Source organism: Syngnathus acus, chromosome 11, assembly GCF_901709675.1.
Source record: "Syngnathus acus chromosome 11, fSynAcu1.2, whole genome shotgun sequence".
Taxonomy (NCBI): Eukaryota; Metazoa; Chordata; class Actinopteri; order Syngnathiformes; family Syngnathidae; genus Syngnathus; species Syngnathus acus.
The window spans coordinates 8,839,340-8,856,192 of NC_051096.1; the positions used below are offsets into that span (position 1 = coordinate 8,839,340).

General features: G+C 43.6%; 3 protein-coding genes across 5 annotated transcripts; 2 read left to right on the plus strand and 1 right to left on the minus strand.

The window, feature by feature from the left end:
- Positions 1-2,303: 2,303 nt before the first annotated feature.
- thrb (thyroid hormone receptor beta) lies at positions 2,304-9,054 on the plus strand. Of its 3 annotated transcripts, none has more exons than XM_037263456.1 (9): positions 2,304-2,705; positions 4,281-4,624; positions 5,213-5,313; positions 5,393-5,540; positions 5,613-5,818; positions 6,048-6,134; positions 7,106-7,243; positions 7,782-8,040; positions 8,256-9,054. In XM_037263456.1, the coding sequence occupies exons 2-9, from the start codon at positions 4,282-4,284 to the stop codon at positions 8,495-8,497; spliced, it is 1,524 nt and encodes a 507-aa protein (XP_037119351.1). In that variant the 5' UTR covers positions 2,304-2,705; position 4,281; the 3' UTR covers positions 8,498-9,054. The 3 variants fall into 3 exon arrangements, with proteins under 3 accessions (XP_037119351.1, XP_037119350.1, XP_037119349.1); XM_037263455.1 differs by lacking the exon at positions 2,304-2,705 and adding an exon at positions 3,580-4,020; XM_037263454.1 differs by lacking the exon at positions 2,304-2,705 and having other exon boundaries at positions 4,049-4,624.
- A 766-nt stretch (positions 9,055-9,820) lies between these two features.
- On the minus strand, positions 9,821-11,438 carry rpl15 (ribosomal protein L15). Its single transcript, XM_037263466.1, has 4 exons — positions 11,317-11,438; positions 10,684-10,865; positions 10,302-10,438; positions 9,821-10,180 (listed from the first exon to the last, which is right to left on the minus strand). Exons 2-4 carry the CDS (start codon positions 10,853-10,855, stop codon positions 9,875-9,877), a joined length of 615 nt encoding a protein of 204 aa, XP_037119361.1. The 5' UTR covers positions 10,856-10,865; positions 11,317-11,438; the 3' UTR covers positions 9,821-9,874.
- A 279-nt stretch (positions 11,439-11,717) lies between these two features.
- Positions 11,718-16,835, plus strand: sf3a3 (splicing factor 3a, subunit 3). The gene is made up of 17 exons (XM_037263459.1): positions 11,718-11,952; positions 12,068-12,115; positions 12,583-12,635; positions 12,759-12,864; positions 12,943-13,015; positions 13,166-13,257; positions 13,336-13,418; positions 13,506-13,644; positions 13,712-13,780; positions 13,843-13,910; positions 14,029-14,136; positions 14,270-14,339; positions 14,418-14,582; positions 15,198-15,308; positions 15,809-15,899; positions 16,425-16,480; positions 16,645-16,835. Exons 1-17 carry the CDS (start codon positions 11,857-11,859, stop codon positions 16,720-16,722), a joined length of 1,506 nt encoding a protein of 501 aa, XP_037119354.1. The 5' UTR covers positions 11,718-11,856; the 3' UTR covers positions 16,723-16,835.
- The last annotated feature ends 18 nt before the right edge of the window (positions 16,836-16,853 follow it).

Sequence of the window (16,853 nt, forward strand, 5' to 3'; positions counted from 1 at the left end):
AGCACCGAGGCAACTCGTGTGTATGCAAGGCCACATCATCACGCCTGAGCAGAGAACACCCGGAGGGAGGGAGGGAGGGCGGGAGGGAGCCATTTTTTTGTATTTATTTTTAGTCAAACGACCTAGAATTTTCCCACGATTTTCTTGTCCCTGTGAGGTTGGCCTTCGCCTTTCTCCCGTGTGCCTGCCGCACTGCCACTTCAAAAGTAAGTCCACTTTGCAATCATCTCAGTGCTATACAGTTGCTACATCATTTGTGTTAGAGTACACAGAGCTTAGCATTTGCGAATCAGCAACACGCCTGTGTATTCTATCACACACACACTCCCATAAACATTTTCCTTCCCGAGCTGCCCTTTTTAATGTCTGCATTTTTCTGGAGTAGTAGTAGTAGTATACAATCTTTTGTGATTTGTTTTGTTTATGCTGAGTAGAAAGACAGAATAAATTTTTGTTATACAGAACTTGGTGCGTTTTGTGTGTTTGAGTCAGTTGTGATCACTAATCGGTGACAAGTATTCCCAATTTATTTAATATAGCTCCAAATTCAAACACCAGGTTTTTTTTTCCTCTCATTTGAAGCTAAATGAATCAAAGGGGTGTCATACCCCCTCCATTTCAGTAGCTCACAAGCTGGAGACATTTCTAAGGAATAATCAACATTGCTTTAGGCAGGGAAATGATCATCTTCAGCTTTTCCAACAATGTTCAATTAGATAGAGATTCACCCCACAGAAGGCGGAACAATCACTTGGGTGAGTATTATAAATATTATTTACTTGTAAGTGTCCTGATTTAATTGAAATACACTTTCATCTTTACTAAAAACCTTTGTAGTATGACAGAAATTAAAGGTATTATTACAATTGAACAGTTTAATAAGCAAGTAAAAGTTTACTGTACATATTTTGATTTGAAACCAACATCGTAGCTTCAAAACAACAACAAAAGCTAGGTTGCTTGAGAAAATTGTGCATACATATATATCAAAACCTATGTCATAGTCATAGTAACATCACGACTGTGGTCTGCAAAAATCCTCTCAATTCTGTTTTTAAAAAGACATGGTGTGCTTCACGAGAGACATTGCCGTAGTTTTACTGTGCCTAGACTTAGTGTTAAAAAAAAAAAAGTGGATTTGTTCCGTGAACATTTTAAACATCCTATTTTTGTTTCGTGTGTGCTAGTGTGCGTGTATAGTTTTCCCATTAATACTATCCACCCAGACAACAGATTGTTTCAGTTATTGATAGGCGCTCCTCTGTCTGATAAACACTTGAGCATACACGGCAGCTATTTAAACTCCAAACAAGATTAGTGCACGTCAAGGACATCACCTCATTGAAAAGTTAAACTGGTATCAAGCCTTCTTTGCACTCAGATTTGCCTCAAATGGCCTGCCTCATACCAGCTGTTGCTAGTTAATTACAACTACTTGCCAACCACTCACACATATTGGACAGAATATTTTTGGGACGCTAAAATAAATTTGAAAAGATGTTGCCAATGAAAGAAAGCATTGTTAATGATCCATCATTATCCTGGCGCAACAACAAAAACCAGATATATTTTTTTCATTGTTATATTTGTCTTCCAGTTATTACAGGCACCGATTTCTTTGAAAATGAAAAATGCGCAATTAAACGTTTCACCCTTTCAACAAGAGTATTTTCACAAACGAGTAGTAAACAAACCCGGATGAGCCAAATTCAGATGTTGGATACTGTCATAACCACTCGATGGTAAATGATGGCCTCCCAAATGCAAAACTAGATATTTAAAAGGAGAAATACAAAATCTCAATGCAAGAGTTGCCTTGTTTGATAATACTAATACATCACATTACTAAAGAACTGAGGAAACCCTCTTTAATTGTACAAAACAAGAAGTTATACAAGTTATAGTATGAGCACTATGATGATTGTGGATGTCTTCAGCCCTAGACTCTTGTGTGAAATGTTGACAAGATATGGTCACGTGGCTCAGGTGACAGCGGCTTTTGTAGTGAGGACGTTGCTGGCTTTGAAAAACGATTCAAAATGGCAGACTTCCTAGTAGGTTTGCCATGTGACTTTCTCATAGGTCTTAGGCTGTTAGGGTTAGACCTCCAAATGGTCAGAGATTTTGGTGAAACAACCGAACCTTCAAAAAGAAATGGAATCGCACAAGATTTATCTCGGAAAATGCACTTTTTTACCTTTTAAATACATTTTATTGTACGCTTGGAGTCTCCAGGATGGTAGAATAGTTTAATGTGAGAGGTTTTTATAATCTATTTGGGGGGATATTTTTGACGCCGTTGTATCAGTTGTATCTATTTTCTATCACCTATGTTTATCGATTACCTATGTGTACCTATGACGTCACAGTCTTCGGGGCGGCACACGCAAACAAGCTAACAGGTGTTTCCAAACATTTTGGCAAATCCGCCATCTCTATTACTCCAACTTGACACAACTCCAGGATGATGCCGAAGTGGAGAAATGTCACGTTGGTGGATGCATTAATGCACACAACTCATGACACCGTCCCTCAGCATCAGAACGTCGAAGGAGAGCCTGGTTAATTGACTTTTCGGGTCCTGCTCGTCTGTGCCAAGCAGGCACTTCAAGCACGAGTGTTTCCGAAAAGATTCGCCGCAAGACGTCGTTTCATTGAGAGTTCAGCTCCAATGGAAACGACGGACGGACGGACACTATAAAGCGGTAAGCTTGAGATGACACAAAAATAATCAACTGTATTTCACTTTCATATTATTGTGTGTCTATGATGCCCTCGTTTGCATAGCGTTAGCATGTCTTTCTGCGGATTTTGGAGCTGTGCGCTCTGTTTTCACTGCTTGTGGATGTATTTGGAGTGGTTGTATCCGATGATTTGCATCGAAGGTGCGGGTTTATTCTTAGGGAACACAATCATGTGTGAAACGCATTCGTTAGCTTCTAGCTAAGGCTAGACACGTCTTCTGCTGTTAACATGTTTTAATCAATTAAGAAGCGGAAAAAGAGGCGCACACCATGCGGGGTGTGAAGTGTCTCATTTGCGTGTCAAGAGACCGCACCAAAAACGGCTTGCGCTGACGCTATGATGACGAGCAATTCAGACAAAAGGGTATGGATTTATAACCATGATATACTTGTTTATGATTTGTTAATGGATTTCAAATTGGTTTAATTTCCCCTTGAGGGACTTTCTTATTGCCATCCCTCCCTCCCATCCTCTACCACCCAACACTTATCTTGCTCAGGGTCACAGAGTGTGGAGAGTATTTCGACTAAGTTGGGGTGAAAGGTGAGCGAAACACTGGATTGATTGCCAAGGCACACATAGAACTCAACAAGCATTCACCCTCACATCGCCAAAGTGAGGTGAGTGGATCACTACAGCACGAGTGCAAATGCTCAATGTCAAAGATATATATCGGCTGAATTCTTGTACCCCCCCAAAATCACAGCACATTTGTTCAGCCATTAACAGCATCGACAAAGAGAGCGATCCATTTTCAAAATGTGCTCAATCGGTTGTCAAATTAACACGCGCGCGCACCCAACCACCCAACACACACACACACACACACACATACACACACGCACGCGTAGTAGCGCTATCTGGAAAACCAAACTCATTTGACCAAATTGCGACAAAGGCGCTATCAATCAGCCCAACACCGATGCCATCGAAAGGGAAGTTATCGGCGTTGCGTAAATGTCATGTCTCCTCTCTTCGATAATGAGGTCGGCTTAGTTTTCTGCTTTGTTTCATATTGCATTCTAATATTTCCAAGTGGCTATTTAGCATCGGAGGGAGCACTGCCAAAGGTCTTAATCTGTGACATGGTGTGTGGCACATCAAGGATTTGTGGAGTGTGAGATTAGGGCTGTACGTCGTCATAAAGCTCTACGTCTCAATTCAGCCGTGTGGTGGTGGTGGTGGTGGTGGCGGCGGCAGTGGCAAGCGTATGAGCAGTTACTTGCTGTGGCCTGTGACGTTGCTGGACGTTTGAGGATACAAACCTTTGCTCTGGTAGGTTGGAATTTTCCACGCCATTTTTTTTGGGCTTGGTTTTTGAGGCTTGATGCAGATTTCCAACCGGATCCTATCCCACGCCGTTTTTTTGGGGTTGGTTTTTGAGGCTTGATGCAGATTCCCAACCTGATCCTATCCTCCTCTATGATTAATGTTATGTTCTTTTGAACGTTCTTATGAATGTCATTGTTGTTGTTGTTGTTGTTTTTTCTCAAATTCATTGCTGACATACTTGATCCGTGTTTTGCTCTTTCTAGGATGAATCACTGCATAGCAGAAATTTCTGAGATGTATCACTCTATGGTTGGCGACTACACAATTCAGGGCGGCGGAGAACACTGCGTGTATGGCGGCGACGGTCCGGGCTACGGACACTGCGAAGCCCAACCTCTTCACCATCATCCGCCGTGCCTGGAGCACGTTTGGCCGTCGAGCCAGCGCGATCATTATTTGCACGCTTGTGTCCCGTCCGCTTTGAAGAGTGACTTTTGCAGCACGGAGATCCCGCTCAGTCATTCTTATCATCACCCCGAGCATTCTTCCGAGATGAAATCGGACCTCTCGCATGTGCAGTGGATGCAAGGCTCCCCCATCAAGAAAGGTAGGATAACCTGCAACGGCTGGCTTCATTATTGATGTCTTCTGAAACCTTTTTCGTGTATTTATTAATTAGGGCTGACTCTTTGATCAATGATGTCTGGGATTTAAGTCTCAGCATAAATCCAAGTCCTGGCGTCATGCAGTAGGATTCCTTATTGATTGGATTATTATTGATTGGATGTGGAGACAGCAGAAGGTTGGTGCGAGATAATAATTGCAAAGGGAGCATTGAATTGAAAAAAAAAGTTGCTCTCAAAACTCTTTCAAAGCAGCAACTGAATTTAAAACGCTTGTGAAAAATCCCACATTTTCCTGCAAAGGTCAGAGATACAAGCACTTCACGGTGGCCAAGAACCAAAGGCAATTCACTCGACAATTTGCAGGCGTCTGGAAAGAGGCTCAAAGTTCGAGTAGCTTGCAACTCCCAGTCAAACAAAAGCTAAAAGACGCATTTGAGGGAATTTGCTAGAAACCAAAGAAGGCCAAAGTCAAATTAGCCTCCAGTAGGATGAGGTGAGGATATTTTGGCAGGACTATGTCAAGTCAAGGCTAACACTGCTTTCCTTCTTCTCCCCGCCCCCCTCCCCAGGGTACATCCCAAGTTACATGGACAACGACGAGCTATGCGTAGTGTGTGGGGACAAAGCCACGGGCTATCATTATCGCTGCATTACCTGTGAAGGCTGTAAGGTAAACAACGGATTGATTGGACGAGCACATGGAAGACTCACTCAATCTCTACGTACGTTACGTACCTTGTGCTGTCTAGGGCTTTTTCAGGCGGACAATTCAGAAAGACTTGAAGCAAAGCTATACTTGCAAGTACCAGGAAAAATGTGCCATAGACAAGGTGACCAGGAACCAGTGCCAGGAGTGTCGCTTCAACAAATGCATTGCCGTAGGAATGGCGACTGACTGTAAGTTGTCAAATGACATCATCTTACCAACATTTGAATGCACTGAGGTGTTGGTTGTCCTTGTTCTTCAAGTGGTGTTGGATGAGAGCAAGCGGCTGGCCAAGCGCAAGTTGATCGAGATGAACCGGGAGCGTCGCCGCAAGGAGGAACTCCAAAAAACCCTGTTGGATCAACGTGAGCCCACGCAGAAGGAGTGGGACCTCATTCGCATGATTACTGAGGCCCATATGGCCACAAATGCACAAGGAAATTACTGGAAGCAGAAGCGCAAACTCTTGGTAAGAGATAGATATCATCCTCCTGTGCCAGCCGTCATGTGTCATTTGCACTGCGCAGCGCTTTGTCATCTCACCTCACCTCACCACGCCACAGCGAGCGTGGGCCCATTAAAGTAAACTTCTTTATTTTGCCTGTCTTCAACTTCAATCGGCAGTTGATGTTAACTCGGGATGACCTGTTTGTTTGTCCTTCATTTCAACGTCACACCCGATGTTGCTTATCCGACAGGTGGAGGAAAGCATGCTTCTTAATGAAATCACACGCAATTTATTCGATACCTCTGACCAGAATGCGTTGGCGACCAAGGAAACCAAGGTATGACGCAACACTCCGTATGTATCCATTTCTGGCACGGATTTCCACCCAAAACGTTTGTCGTCCTTTGTTGTTTTATGTTCCCGCAACAGCCGTGGTTGCTGAAACTGAGTAAATCAGGTGAAACTCACGCCAGCACACTGCCAATGCAGGTGGCCGAAAGCAGCAATGATTCCGTCCGTCGTCAAGTATGCGAGTTTCAAATGAATTGTGAACATTCCTCTCCCTACGGTTGGCATCAAGGAAGAACGTGCTGTGCTGTAGTTCCCATGCTTCCCTGTTACAGCAACTGCTACTGATTTGACCAAGAGTACAAAATTCATAGTTAGTCATAGGAATTGCTCAATGGTAGAATGACGCGTTCTGTACACTAGCGCTGGGGGCGACTATCATGAAAGACTGTGATTGATTGGCCACTCAAATGGGCAAACTTGAACCACAATGGAATAATGTTGAGGTTTATTCTGCAATGTAAGACCTTTATTAAGGCCAGTGGTGGGCATCGTGTTCAGTCTGTATTTCAGCAGATCTTCCCATTCAGCCAAAGGCCGTCGAAAACGGACTTACCCGTACCGCGTCAGGTGCCGCGCACCTGACATGCAGCCAAATGAAGAAAAACGAGCAAACCGAGACTGCAATGACGCGTGTCCCGTCTTTTTTTTTTTACATTTATTTCATTTCATCCGTCACGCGTGTCTGTTTTACGTTGGTCTGCGTGCGTATCGGGGTGTAACGCTTTTGAAGCGAACCGGAAAACTGCAGTTGAACATTGGTTGCTGGTGAGAGCAGCTACATAACTGGTATGACATGCGCCAAAGATCCAGCCTCTCACCTGACCATATAGACTGGGATTATCCATTGTACCATTTTGATTTGACTTTGCCCACCTCTGATTGATGAAATCACTGCAGTCTATTTCTCTGACTGACTGTTTGAGAGTACGACATGTCCTTGTTGTCTTTTCATTTCAGCCTGCAAACATTGGTCATTCATCCAGCGTAAATAGCCCTGCAGTGGATTTAGAGGCATTCAGGCAATTGACAAAACTTATCAGCCCTGCCATAACACGAGTGGTGGACTTTGCCAAAAAGCTCCCTATGTTTGGTGAGGTACGTGCAGCCACCCAATCCATCTCATTTGAAGTAAGTGTCAATAATGCCATTGCTTTATTGTCTGGGTGTGCCCAGATAGACTGGGGACGACGACAGTGGTAGCCACTATATGAGGACATTTGCATGTACTTTACCAACCAATTTTCCCTTTCCCAACCGGCCTGAATCCACGTTGCTGCTCGCAGATGTTTGTTTATTTATTTTTTGGGGGTCTTTTTTCGCCAAGCCTAGCTTCTACTACGCTTAACCATGAGCTCACGCTGTGGCGGATCAATTTGATGCCTCTGGAGTTACGGCAGTTCTGCACATCACCCTTATTCTTAAAAAAAAATAGGAAGCAGCACACTTCATCTCCACTCCTCCGAGATTCTATTTTTTAGAAACGCCACGAGACATTTGCGTGCCTCCGCTGAATTGTCTAACCAAATGTAATTGGTTTTAATTCAAGCAAAAAGAAAGTCTTAGTTTGAGCTCCTGTGCACTTTTTTCAAAACAAATATTCTGGAAAGAGTTGCTTTCTTTCTTCTTGTGACAGCTGCCGTGTGAAGATCAGATCATCCTACTGAAAGGCTGCTGTATGGAAGTCATGTCGTTGCGCGCCGCCGTTCGCTACGATCCAGAGAGCCAGACGCTGACAATTAACGGAGAGATGGCAGTCACACGAGGACAACTTAAGAACGGAGGCTTGGGTGTGGTGTCGGATGCCATTTTCGACCTTGGTGTCTCGCTGTCCTCCTTTAACTTGGATGACTCTGAGGTGGCTCTTTTACAAGCGGTTATCCTGCTTTCATCTGGTAAGCCGCATGTCGGAAAACTTCAGCCCCAAAAATGAGTCCTTTTGCATTTCGAGTTTGCTTGCAGTGCACTTTCGTTTAAGTGCAAAGCAGGTTGTCGTTATAAAATTGGACCATAATTGTTTCCAAACCAAAATAAATGCGACGTTCATATCTTTTCCATTGTTGCCTGTATGATACAGTCAAAGCGCTGAAAGGCTGCTTTCTCTCCTCAGATCGTCCAGGCTTGAGTAGCGTGAAGCGGATTGAACGCTGCCAAGAGGAATTCCTGCTGGCTTTGGAACATTACATCAACTATCGCAAACATAAAGTCGCTCATTTGTGGCCAAAGCTGCTGATGAAGGTGACAGACCTGCGAACGATTGGCGCCTGCCACGCCAGCCGATTCCTTCTCATGAAAGTGGAGTGTCCCACTGAGTTATTCCCTCCTCTGTTCTTGGAGGTATTTGAGGACTGATTGGAGGATTCCGATTGCAAACATTGTATGTGTGAGCACTTGAATGGCGTGACTTTCACATTATGCACTACTGAGTATCACTTCATTTTGTAACTGTAGTGGGTAGTTTGGTGATTGGGTGTCTTTCTGTGTGAGTAACTGGATCGATAGCATTCTTGTTTTTTTTTTTACTTTGTATTGTTTACTTTGTGTTGTTGCTGGGGATTTCACCTTTCACCATCCCTGCTCTTAGCATAGGTCCTCTTTGTCTTGTTGATGATACAGTAGGATTGTTTTAAAACATCTGTTCATTAACAGTGTTGCCAGTGACCTTGAAAAAGTAACGTAGTTACTTCACTGGTAAGTTCTTTTTAAAAGTAACAGTTACATCACAAGCTACATTATTAGTTACTTTCAGAAGAAGCAACAATACCACTTAATGCAAAAATGACAGCTCTTTTTGCCATTGTCGTCTACGGAGTCTGTTTATTGGTACCGTTGTCGTATCGGAAGTGTGTTTATTGGTATAATGGAAATTCAAATATTTTTCTAGCATTAAAACAAAAAAACGTCCTGAATGGCCTCCTTGTTTTTGTTTGAATAATGTTTCTCAGAAATGCACACTACCCTCCCTATTTTGCGGGTCCATCAACAGCAGCGCCCTTCCTGCCTCTCCGTGATTGGCGGCCAGAGTCCTCCACTCAGCCAACCTATCAGTGCAGGCAGGGGAGAGTAGTGGTTATCAGCTGCACTGATTGAAGCTGGAAATCTGTGCATTGGTGGCTGGGAGGGATCATTGTGTGGTCGGTTCCCAGGGCTGGCCGTGTCGCCTGAGAATGAAAACGATACGCACGTCTGGCCTGCCCGCCCGTCTCCGGTGATGTAGACGAGCTGAGATGGAAAAAAACGGGAAGCAAGCTTCAAAGTAAGTGGCCCGGTTCGTCATAAATCTCATCCCCCAAAAGCCCTCAAATCACATCGGAATTTTTAATGGCGATACAGGCCTTTTATGAGCGCCAATGTTCAGCCCACTTTAGTGTCCCCTTTCAATGTTGCCCAGATCAAATTTGAGATGTACGTCTAAAATGTATCAAAACCTAAATTGTGCAAAGATATGTCCTACTGTCTACTCTTATCACAAGTGGCTAATCCCCTGCAATGTATTTTGTCCTTGGTTTCAAAAAATGCCAATCAAAATGTGAAAGAAAAAACAAAAGTTGATCAGAGCAGACCAAGCAGAAGTCAAGTTGGATGTGCTACCATTTTGCTTATGTACCAAACCCAGGAAAAAAAAAAAGAGATAGATGGCTGCCCTCACATCTGTGGAAGTAGCACAAGGGAGCACGTTGGCAAATGAAGGTTCTTTATTTGTTTGAGAGATTCCGAAACACGAGCTCTCTAACGGTAACGGTGCAGCTGCAAGGTGTTGCGCCTCTTCCAGGCTGCCCGGCGGGAACCTCCAATGGTCTGGTGGAATTTATGACCCTTGCCCAGCCCACGGCTCTTCTTTCCTGCAGAGGTTAGGCCGCGCATCTCTCTATGCTTGTGCACAGCCTTTGTGATCCATTGGGTTTCTGGGTTGCGCCTGGTCGTCTTATGGAAGGGGTCTATCAAAATCACCTCAAAGAACTTGTAGGTGGAGTCCTCACCCACCCAGTAAGAGTTCAGCACTCTCAGGGCGCCGCAATGACGGCCGGCGCGGCCCTGCAACAACAAAAAGTCAACAATTTATTAGACTCTACAAATACAGCAGGACCGACCGCCTCAGTGCTCGTCATAGTTCAATGCAAAATGTACACGTGTATATCTATATATGTATACGTACCTCGGCAGTGGACTGTAAACTGCGGGCAAACTTGAGCTGGTTAACACCGTGGTGCACTGGCTTTCCATAAGTGGCACCTTTGGGCACGGGGCGTTTACGACCACCACGGCGCACACGGATACGGTAAATGACGTAACCTGTTTGTTCAAACAAAACGCAAAACATTTCATTGTATAAATCATAAGCCAGTTCAAATTGGCATGGACACTTTCTTTAATCGAACCAGTGGTCAGATTCAAACAATGATCAATCATTTTGAGAGCGCAGATTGAGCAAATAGAACGGAAATAGTAGCAGGCTCCCCACCACAAATCGATTCCCTTCCCTTCCCAAACGACACAGTTTATACTTGATGGCAAGGTCCCAAATTCCTTTCATTTACCTTGTTTGGCCTTGTAGCCCAGCCTACGGGCTTTATCGGGTCTGGTAGGTCTCGGAGCACGATGAAGGTTTGACAATTGCCGATACTGCCAGCAGCGCACACGAAGCAAGAAGCGCATCACATCTGACTGCTTCTTGCGCCACAATTCCTGCATATAGCGATATGCCCCCATGTTGTTTTATCTGCCAACGACAAGAAAAGGAGTGAAATCAAGACTTGATCACATCATGCGTCTTACTTTCGTAATGACAGTCATTCTACCTTCCTGCCTATATTAACTAACCCTAACCGGTTAGTCTCGACGGACACTCTTGTGACCAGTCAACGCGCCGTGTTATGTTGTACGTGGGCAGCGATTAAAAGTAACATGACCAAATAAAACTGTTTTTGACACTCAGAGCAACGTACAAGGAGGAATGTTTTAATGACTGTAGCGCCGCTTACTCATATGCCTAAGCCATTAGCATCAACAAATGTGACTTTTAAGACAAGAAAACAAAGTCTCCGTCAGCAAATAATCAGCAGCACCTGTTCACAATTCTAACGTGCACACAACGCCTAACACCTAGTAAAAGGATGCACACGTATAACATGCGATGGACATAGATTATAGTTAGGGGAATAGCACAATACCTAGCTAACGCGATGGTGGGCCAGCCGGAAAGAGGACGCACAATTACCCAGCATGCAATTTGAAGACGGTGTCAAGACGCAATCTGTGACTACTGCGCGATCTGAGGCGCGCGTGCGCAAAAGGTTAGGGCCATCTTGGACGGCGAACGCTCGCGTAATTTGCATTACGCGCTTGGTCAAAACGCACTCACGCAAGCAAAATGCACAAGTGGTACCTGGAAAGTGCCTACACAAATACGGCGCGCATAAATCATATCGGCAATGTTTAGTAGTTATTCCTAATTCACACTGTAGTGTATTCTTTGAATATAACGTTCTGATTCCGCCTCTAAATGGCCGGGCTCTTTGTACAAAACGCCAGTCCAGTAGATGGCGATATTGCACCGGATGGATGTTTTGTGAACCTCCTTTAAACTCCGTCAAGAACAAGAACGGTCGGCCCTAAGTGTTCGATACCGCGTTTTATGGAAGCACCTTGCCTTGTGTGATATCGTTAACCATTTGCCTGTACTAAGTGCGTATTACGCTATTGTATGAAACATGGAGACAATTTTGGAGCAGCAACGTCGCTATCATGAAGAAAAGGAGAGGCTAATGGATGCTAAAACAAAAGAAGTGTTACACAAGAAATCGACGGTGAGGTGTTCCCACATTGTGCTACAGTTAGCATGATTGTATAGCGACAGTATGCACTCGGGACATGTTAAAATAAATAGTATGATTGTTTATTTGAACGCTGCTGTGTCAACAGTTGCGGGAACAGATCAATTCGGATCATAGGACAAGAGCCATGTTGGACGTAAGTTGTTGTTTTTGAACTTATTCATTTGATTTGAATGGCCATTCTGCCATTGTTGCAATATACTCATCCCCGACAAATTCTGTATCTACACCCTGGCCGCGGGAGAGCTAGCGCACGCAATGATTGAACTTGACGACTCTGCGATCATTTTTTGAAAACCGTCAAATTGATCTTGAGCAATTAGCTCAAATCCCGTCGTGGACTCGAGCTCATGAGACGACTTGCCTTCCGTGATTTGTGTCTTGTCCCATCCCTAGTCCTGAATGAAGCCATACATCAGCCGCAACGTATTTTCTTTCCAAGATGGATTTGCCTTTTCATTTGTCAAAATAGCTTTTAATCGGATGCACTTCATTTTCATAAAAACAACAACTTCAATTCCAATGTGCCAGTACCCCAATGTTGCCAAGGCTGACATATTTTTTCTCGTTTCGTGTACGCTGACTCCCATTTCTTTTTTGTAGCGCTATATGGAAGTGAGTGCCAATCTCAGAGACTCTTATGAAGACAAGGATGGGTAAATTTGTTTTCCCAGATTTATAAATGATGACTTCTTTTTTGTTGTTGTCATTTTATGGTAAAATGTCCATACATTTTTCTCGAAGTGTTCAGCATTCATGCCCGCCCTCTATGTTGACAGAATGAGGAGGGATGAGCTCGCTGCCATCTCGGGGCCCAATGAATTTGCAGAGTTCTACGACAGACTTAAACAGATAAAGGAGTTTCACAGGAAGCACCCGAATGAAGTAAGCGATCCATAATTGGAGGTGATTGATGTAATGGAATGCTCCCCCCAACGATTGATTTGATTGCTATGCTTGTAGATTTCCATTCCAATGTCTGCAGAATTCGAAGAGCTGATGAAAGCCAGAGACAACCCTAGTGATGAGGCTCAGAGTAAGTGTCAATATTTTCCACTGTACCGCATCCTAACCTTTATAAAAGTCGAACGGGAGTTAGCTCACGGGTACCCGTCCAGTCTTTTTTTCCAAGGGCCGCCCGCATGCGTTTGTAGATCTTAACGTGCGTGCAAATCCATTGTTGCAGACCTCGTGGAATTCACGGATGAAGAAGGATATGGCCGCTACCTTGACCTGCACGATTGCTACCTGAAGTACATCAACCTGAAAGCAGCCGAGGTTCTTTTATTTTGCAAAATTCCTCTTACTCGATGAAGCAAACTCACGCCGGTACGTGTATATTATTTCTTTCGGCAGAAAGTCGAGTACATCACTTACCTGTCATCGTTTGACCAGCTCTTTGACATCTCCAAAGACAGAAAGAATGCAGAATACAAAAAGTAATGATACAAAAGGACATGTCAGGACTTGAAGGCGGATATCAGTGTGCATGCAACACGTGGACCGTGCTTTTGTATTTCTTGCAGGTATTTGGAGATGCTGCTGGAGTACCTGCAGGACTACACAGATCGAGTCAAACCTCTACTCGACCAAAATGACCTCTATGACAAAGTGCTGTCAGACTTTGAGAAAAAGTGGGAGACGGGCACATTTCCAGGGTGGCCTGTAGGTTTGCTTGAAGCTTGCTTGTCTGAGTGTGACTCGTTATTTGAATGAGCTTTTTTGATCACAGAAAGAGACAAGTAGTGCTTTGACGCACGCCGGCGCTCACCTGGATCTCTCGGCTTTTTCGTCTTGGGAGGTAAACGACAGATGCATTCGATGTGTCATTTCACTGCCACATACGTTATTCCTGTCACACAGGAGTTGGCTTCCTTGGGTCTGGACAGATTAAAGTCTGCTCTTCTGGCATTGGGACTGAAATGTGGAGGGTGAGAATGCCTTCAACACGTAACAACACATTGGTGCCAACCATACCCCAATTTCAAATGGTTGAGCAACAGCTGAATGTGTCTTTATTTTGTGTCCGGTCCCATGTGTTTTGGACAGGACTCTTGAAGAGAGAGCTCAGCGACTCTTTAGCACCAAAGGCAAATCTTTGGACCTGCTGGATCCATCGCTGTTTGCCAAAAATCCCAAAGTGAAAGGTCCTAAGAAGTATGTGTTTGGAAACCATACACGAGGGAGGCCCCAATAGCGATTTGTCACAGCACTTGTGTGTGTGTATATTGTACACACCGCAAGTGGCTCTAACTACTGTCTAATTGATTTCCATTCACCCTACCTGCAGGGACACCGAACGAAACAAGGAAATTGCCTTTTTGGAGGCTCAACTCTATGAATACGTCGAAATCCTTGGTGTAAGTATGAGAACGTTAGCAAATGTTTTGAAGAGAATTAGCCATAGACAAGTGTGTCATGTTCATTTGAATTTGTAGGAGCAGAGGCAGCTTACTCACGAGAATGTGCAGAGGAAGCAAGCGAGAACTGGAGAGGAACGTGAGGAAGAAGAAGAGGAGCAGATCAGCGAAAGTGAAAGCGAAGACGAAGACAACGAGATCATCTACAACCCTAAAAATCTGCCCCTGGGTTGGGATGGCAAGGTAGAAAAGCTTACTCGCCTATACTGTACAATGGGAATGTCGAAATGGGTTTGACCAAAGAAATTGCAAATAGTTTTTGACGCCTGTTAAAAAAGGAACTTTAGTGGTTTATAATTGGCCTGTTTCTGCCAGATGCTTGAAAAGTTGATGTATTTACGCTTTGGAAAAGTAATTTGCAGTGGCGTCTATAAAAATGCTCATGCCGTCTAATAAGCATCCATCTTTCTATGTAGTGATGGGAAAAGAAAACCTAAAAATTTGCTTTAAGAACCAGTTTAAGTTTTGTTTTTTTTGGTTACTCCTCTGATGGTTTAAGAAATGGCAAGTCAGTGTGCGCTTTCAGACCAATGTTGGATAGAGTGCCATCGAGAGGAGTGGGGAGAAAAAACAAACAAACATTTGGGCCATGACTCAAATTTGAGGAATCGTTTTCCCATCACTACCCAATTTGTTCATTAAAAGGATGTAAGTTAGATTTTTGTATTTGTAAAATTTGAAATTGTCATTTGAATTTTTCAAAAATAGTTTGGAATGACATGCAGAGCAGCTTAATTGATCCAGCTCCTAATCATGGTCAGCACACAAGCATTGCCTTTGCTTTGACTTTTCTTCCAGCCAATTCCATACTGGCTCTATAAACTCCACGGACTGAATATCAACTACAACTGTGAAATCTGTGGAAACTACACCTACCGAGGACCCAAAGCTTTTCAGAGACACTTTGCGGTAATTTCTGCTCAAGCAAAGATTCCTACTTTGACTTTTTGTTGTACTTCAAGGGAAAGTTGACCTCTGTCTGGCTGGCTGGCAACATCATGACCCATGTTACCTGTCGCTGCTCCTCAACCATACTGGTGCCGAGTCAACACCGTTTGAACTAAGATGTAGAATTCAAGTCAAGGTGGCCAGGGGCCAGATCCAGCCCACTTCATCATTTTATCTGGCCTATGAGAGCAAAATACTGTCTGTCAACTTTCATGACCCTCACTCAAATGTTTGTGGCATCATTTTTTTGGGGGGAAATTTTTTAAAACCATTTTTACAGAATAATGGTTGAACAAACTGCTATCCTTGACTTGACACCTGACGTTAATCGTAATCGTTTTTTTTTTTTTTTTTTTTTGCGTAATAGGAGATACGATGAGACGAATCATTTATGTGGTTTCACCGTGGTAATGGCACCCCGAGGCAAAAATAACTTTGATATGTATTTGTGTTTTGGATAGGAATGGAGGCATGCCCATGGCATGCGTTGTCTCGGAATCCCCAACACTGCCCACTTTGCCAATGTCACCCAGATTGAGGATGCTGTTTCTTGTAAGTAACATCTTTGTTGAAAAGCAAGCCCAGGCTTTACAATGCAACAATTGCCCGAGCCGACGGTTACTTTTGATGCGGACTTCCATGTCGTACTCGCAGCCATCTCCTGGAAATTGGCTCCATGGTTTTGCTCAACCGCACTCACCACGAGCAATAGTTAAGCTGCATTCTCCTTAAGTTGGTTTCTAGGCTTTTAGGCATTATTTTATTTCACAAATGAATTTTCTTTCCAATTTGGAAATAAAAAGTGTCTAAAGATATCAATGATCAATCCAAGTGACTTTTGAATATGACATATTTGGAATTGACTTCAAACATGTTGAGTTCATTCATGATATTTTTGGGCAAAGTTAGTATTGTCCTGCTCCGTGCAGCACCAGTGAATTGAACGCGGCCCAACACAGTCTTTTAGTATTGATGTTGAACCCAGCTGCAAATGTTTTGGATTGTAGGGTTAGGGTTAGTCAGTAGGTTTGTTCTAACAACTTTTTTTTTTCCTTTTTCCCCCCTCCTCGACACCAGTGTGGGCAAAACTGAAGTCCCAAAAGGCCTTAGAGCGCTGGCAACCTGACACAGAGGTAAGAATGGCAAACATTTGAGATAGATGGATGTCAGTGGGTCACATTTGATCGTTTGGTCTGATGTCTTCAGCATATAACAAAAACAAAGGAATGATCTTGCCGTTCCAATACTTGACCAAGATTGCAGAAATTTCTTAATGGCTGACATTTGTGTTTTTCAGGAGGAATATGAGGACTCTAGCGGAAATGTAGTCAATAAAAAAACATATGAAGATCTCAAGAGGCAGGGTTTACTGTAGATGTTATTTTAAGCAAGGTATTACTTGGATTTGGAGCCACCTTCCATTCCCAACATTGGTATTTTGCAATTTTTGATCATCACAATAAAGATCATCATTTCGCTACTTCAAAATGTTTGTATTTTTTTCCA

Coding starts and splice junctions, on each gene's coding strand:
- thrb (XM_037263454.1), top strand. CDS start 4,204: ATGTCATTGTTGTTGTTGTTGTTGTTTTTTCTCAAATTCATTGCTGAC. Junction 5,819..6,047: donor AGCAGAAGCGCAAACTCTTG/GTAAGAGATAGA, acceptor CTTATCCGACAG/GTGGAGGAAAGCATGCTTCT. Junction 7,244..7,781: donor AGCTCCCTATGTTTGGTGAG/GTACGTGCAGCC, acceptor TTCTTGTGACAG/CTGCCGTGTGAAGATCAGAT.
- rpl15 (XM_037263466.1), bottom strand. CDS start 10,855: ATGGGGGCATATCGCTATATGCAGGAATTGTGGCGCAAGAAGCAGTCA. Junction 10,439..10,683: donor GGGCTACAAGGCCAAACAAG/GTAAATGAAAGG, acceptor TTGAACAAACAG/GTTACGTCATTTACCGTATC. Junction 10,181..10,301: donor GTTTACAGTCCACTGCCGAG/GTACGTATACAT, acceptor TTGTTGTTGCAG/GGCCGCGCCGGCCGTCATTG.
- sf3a3 (XM_037263459.1), top strand. CDS start 11,857: ATGGAGACAATTTTGGAGCAGCAACGTCGCTATCATGAAGAAAAGGAG. Junction 13,781..13,842: donor CGGCTTTTTCGTCTTGGGAG/GTAAACGACAGA, acceptor CCTGTCACACAG/GAGTTGGCTTCCTTGGGTCT. Junction 14,583..15,197: donor CCCTGGGTTGGGATGGCAAG/GTAGAAAAGCTT, acceptor CTTTTCTTCCAG/CCAATTCCATACTGGCTCTA.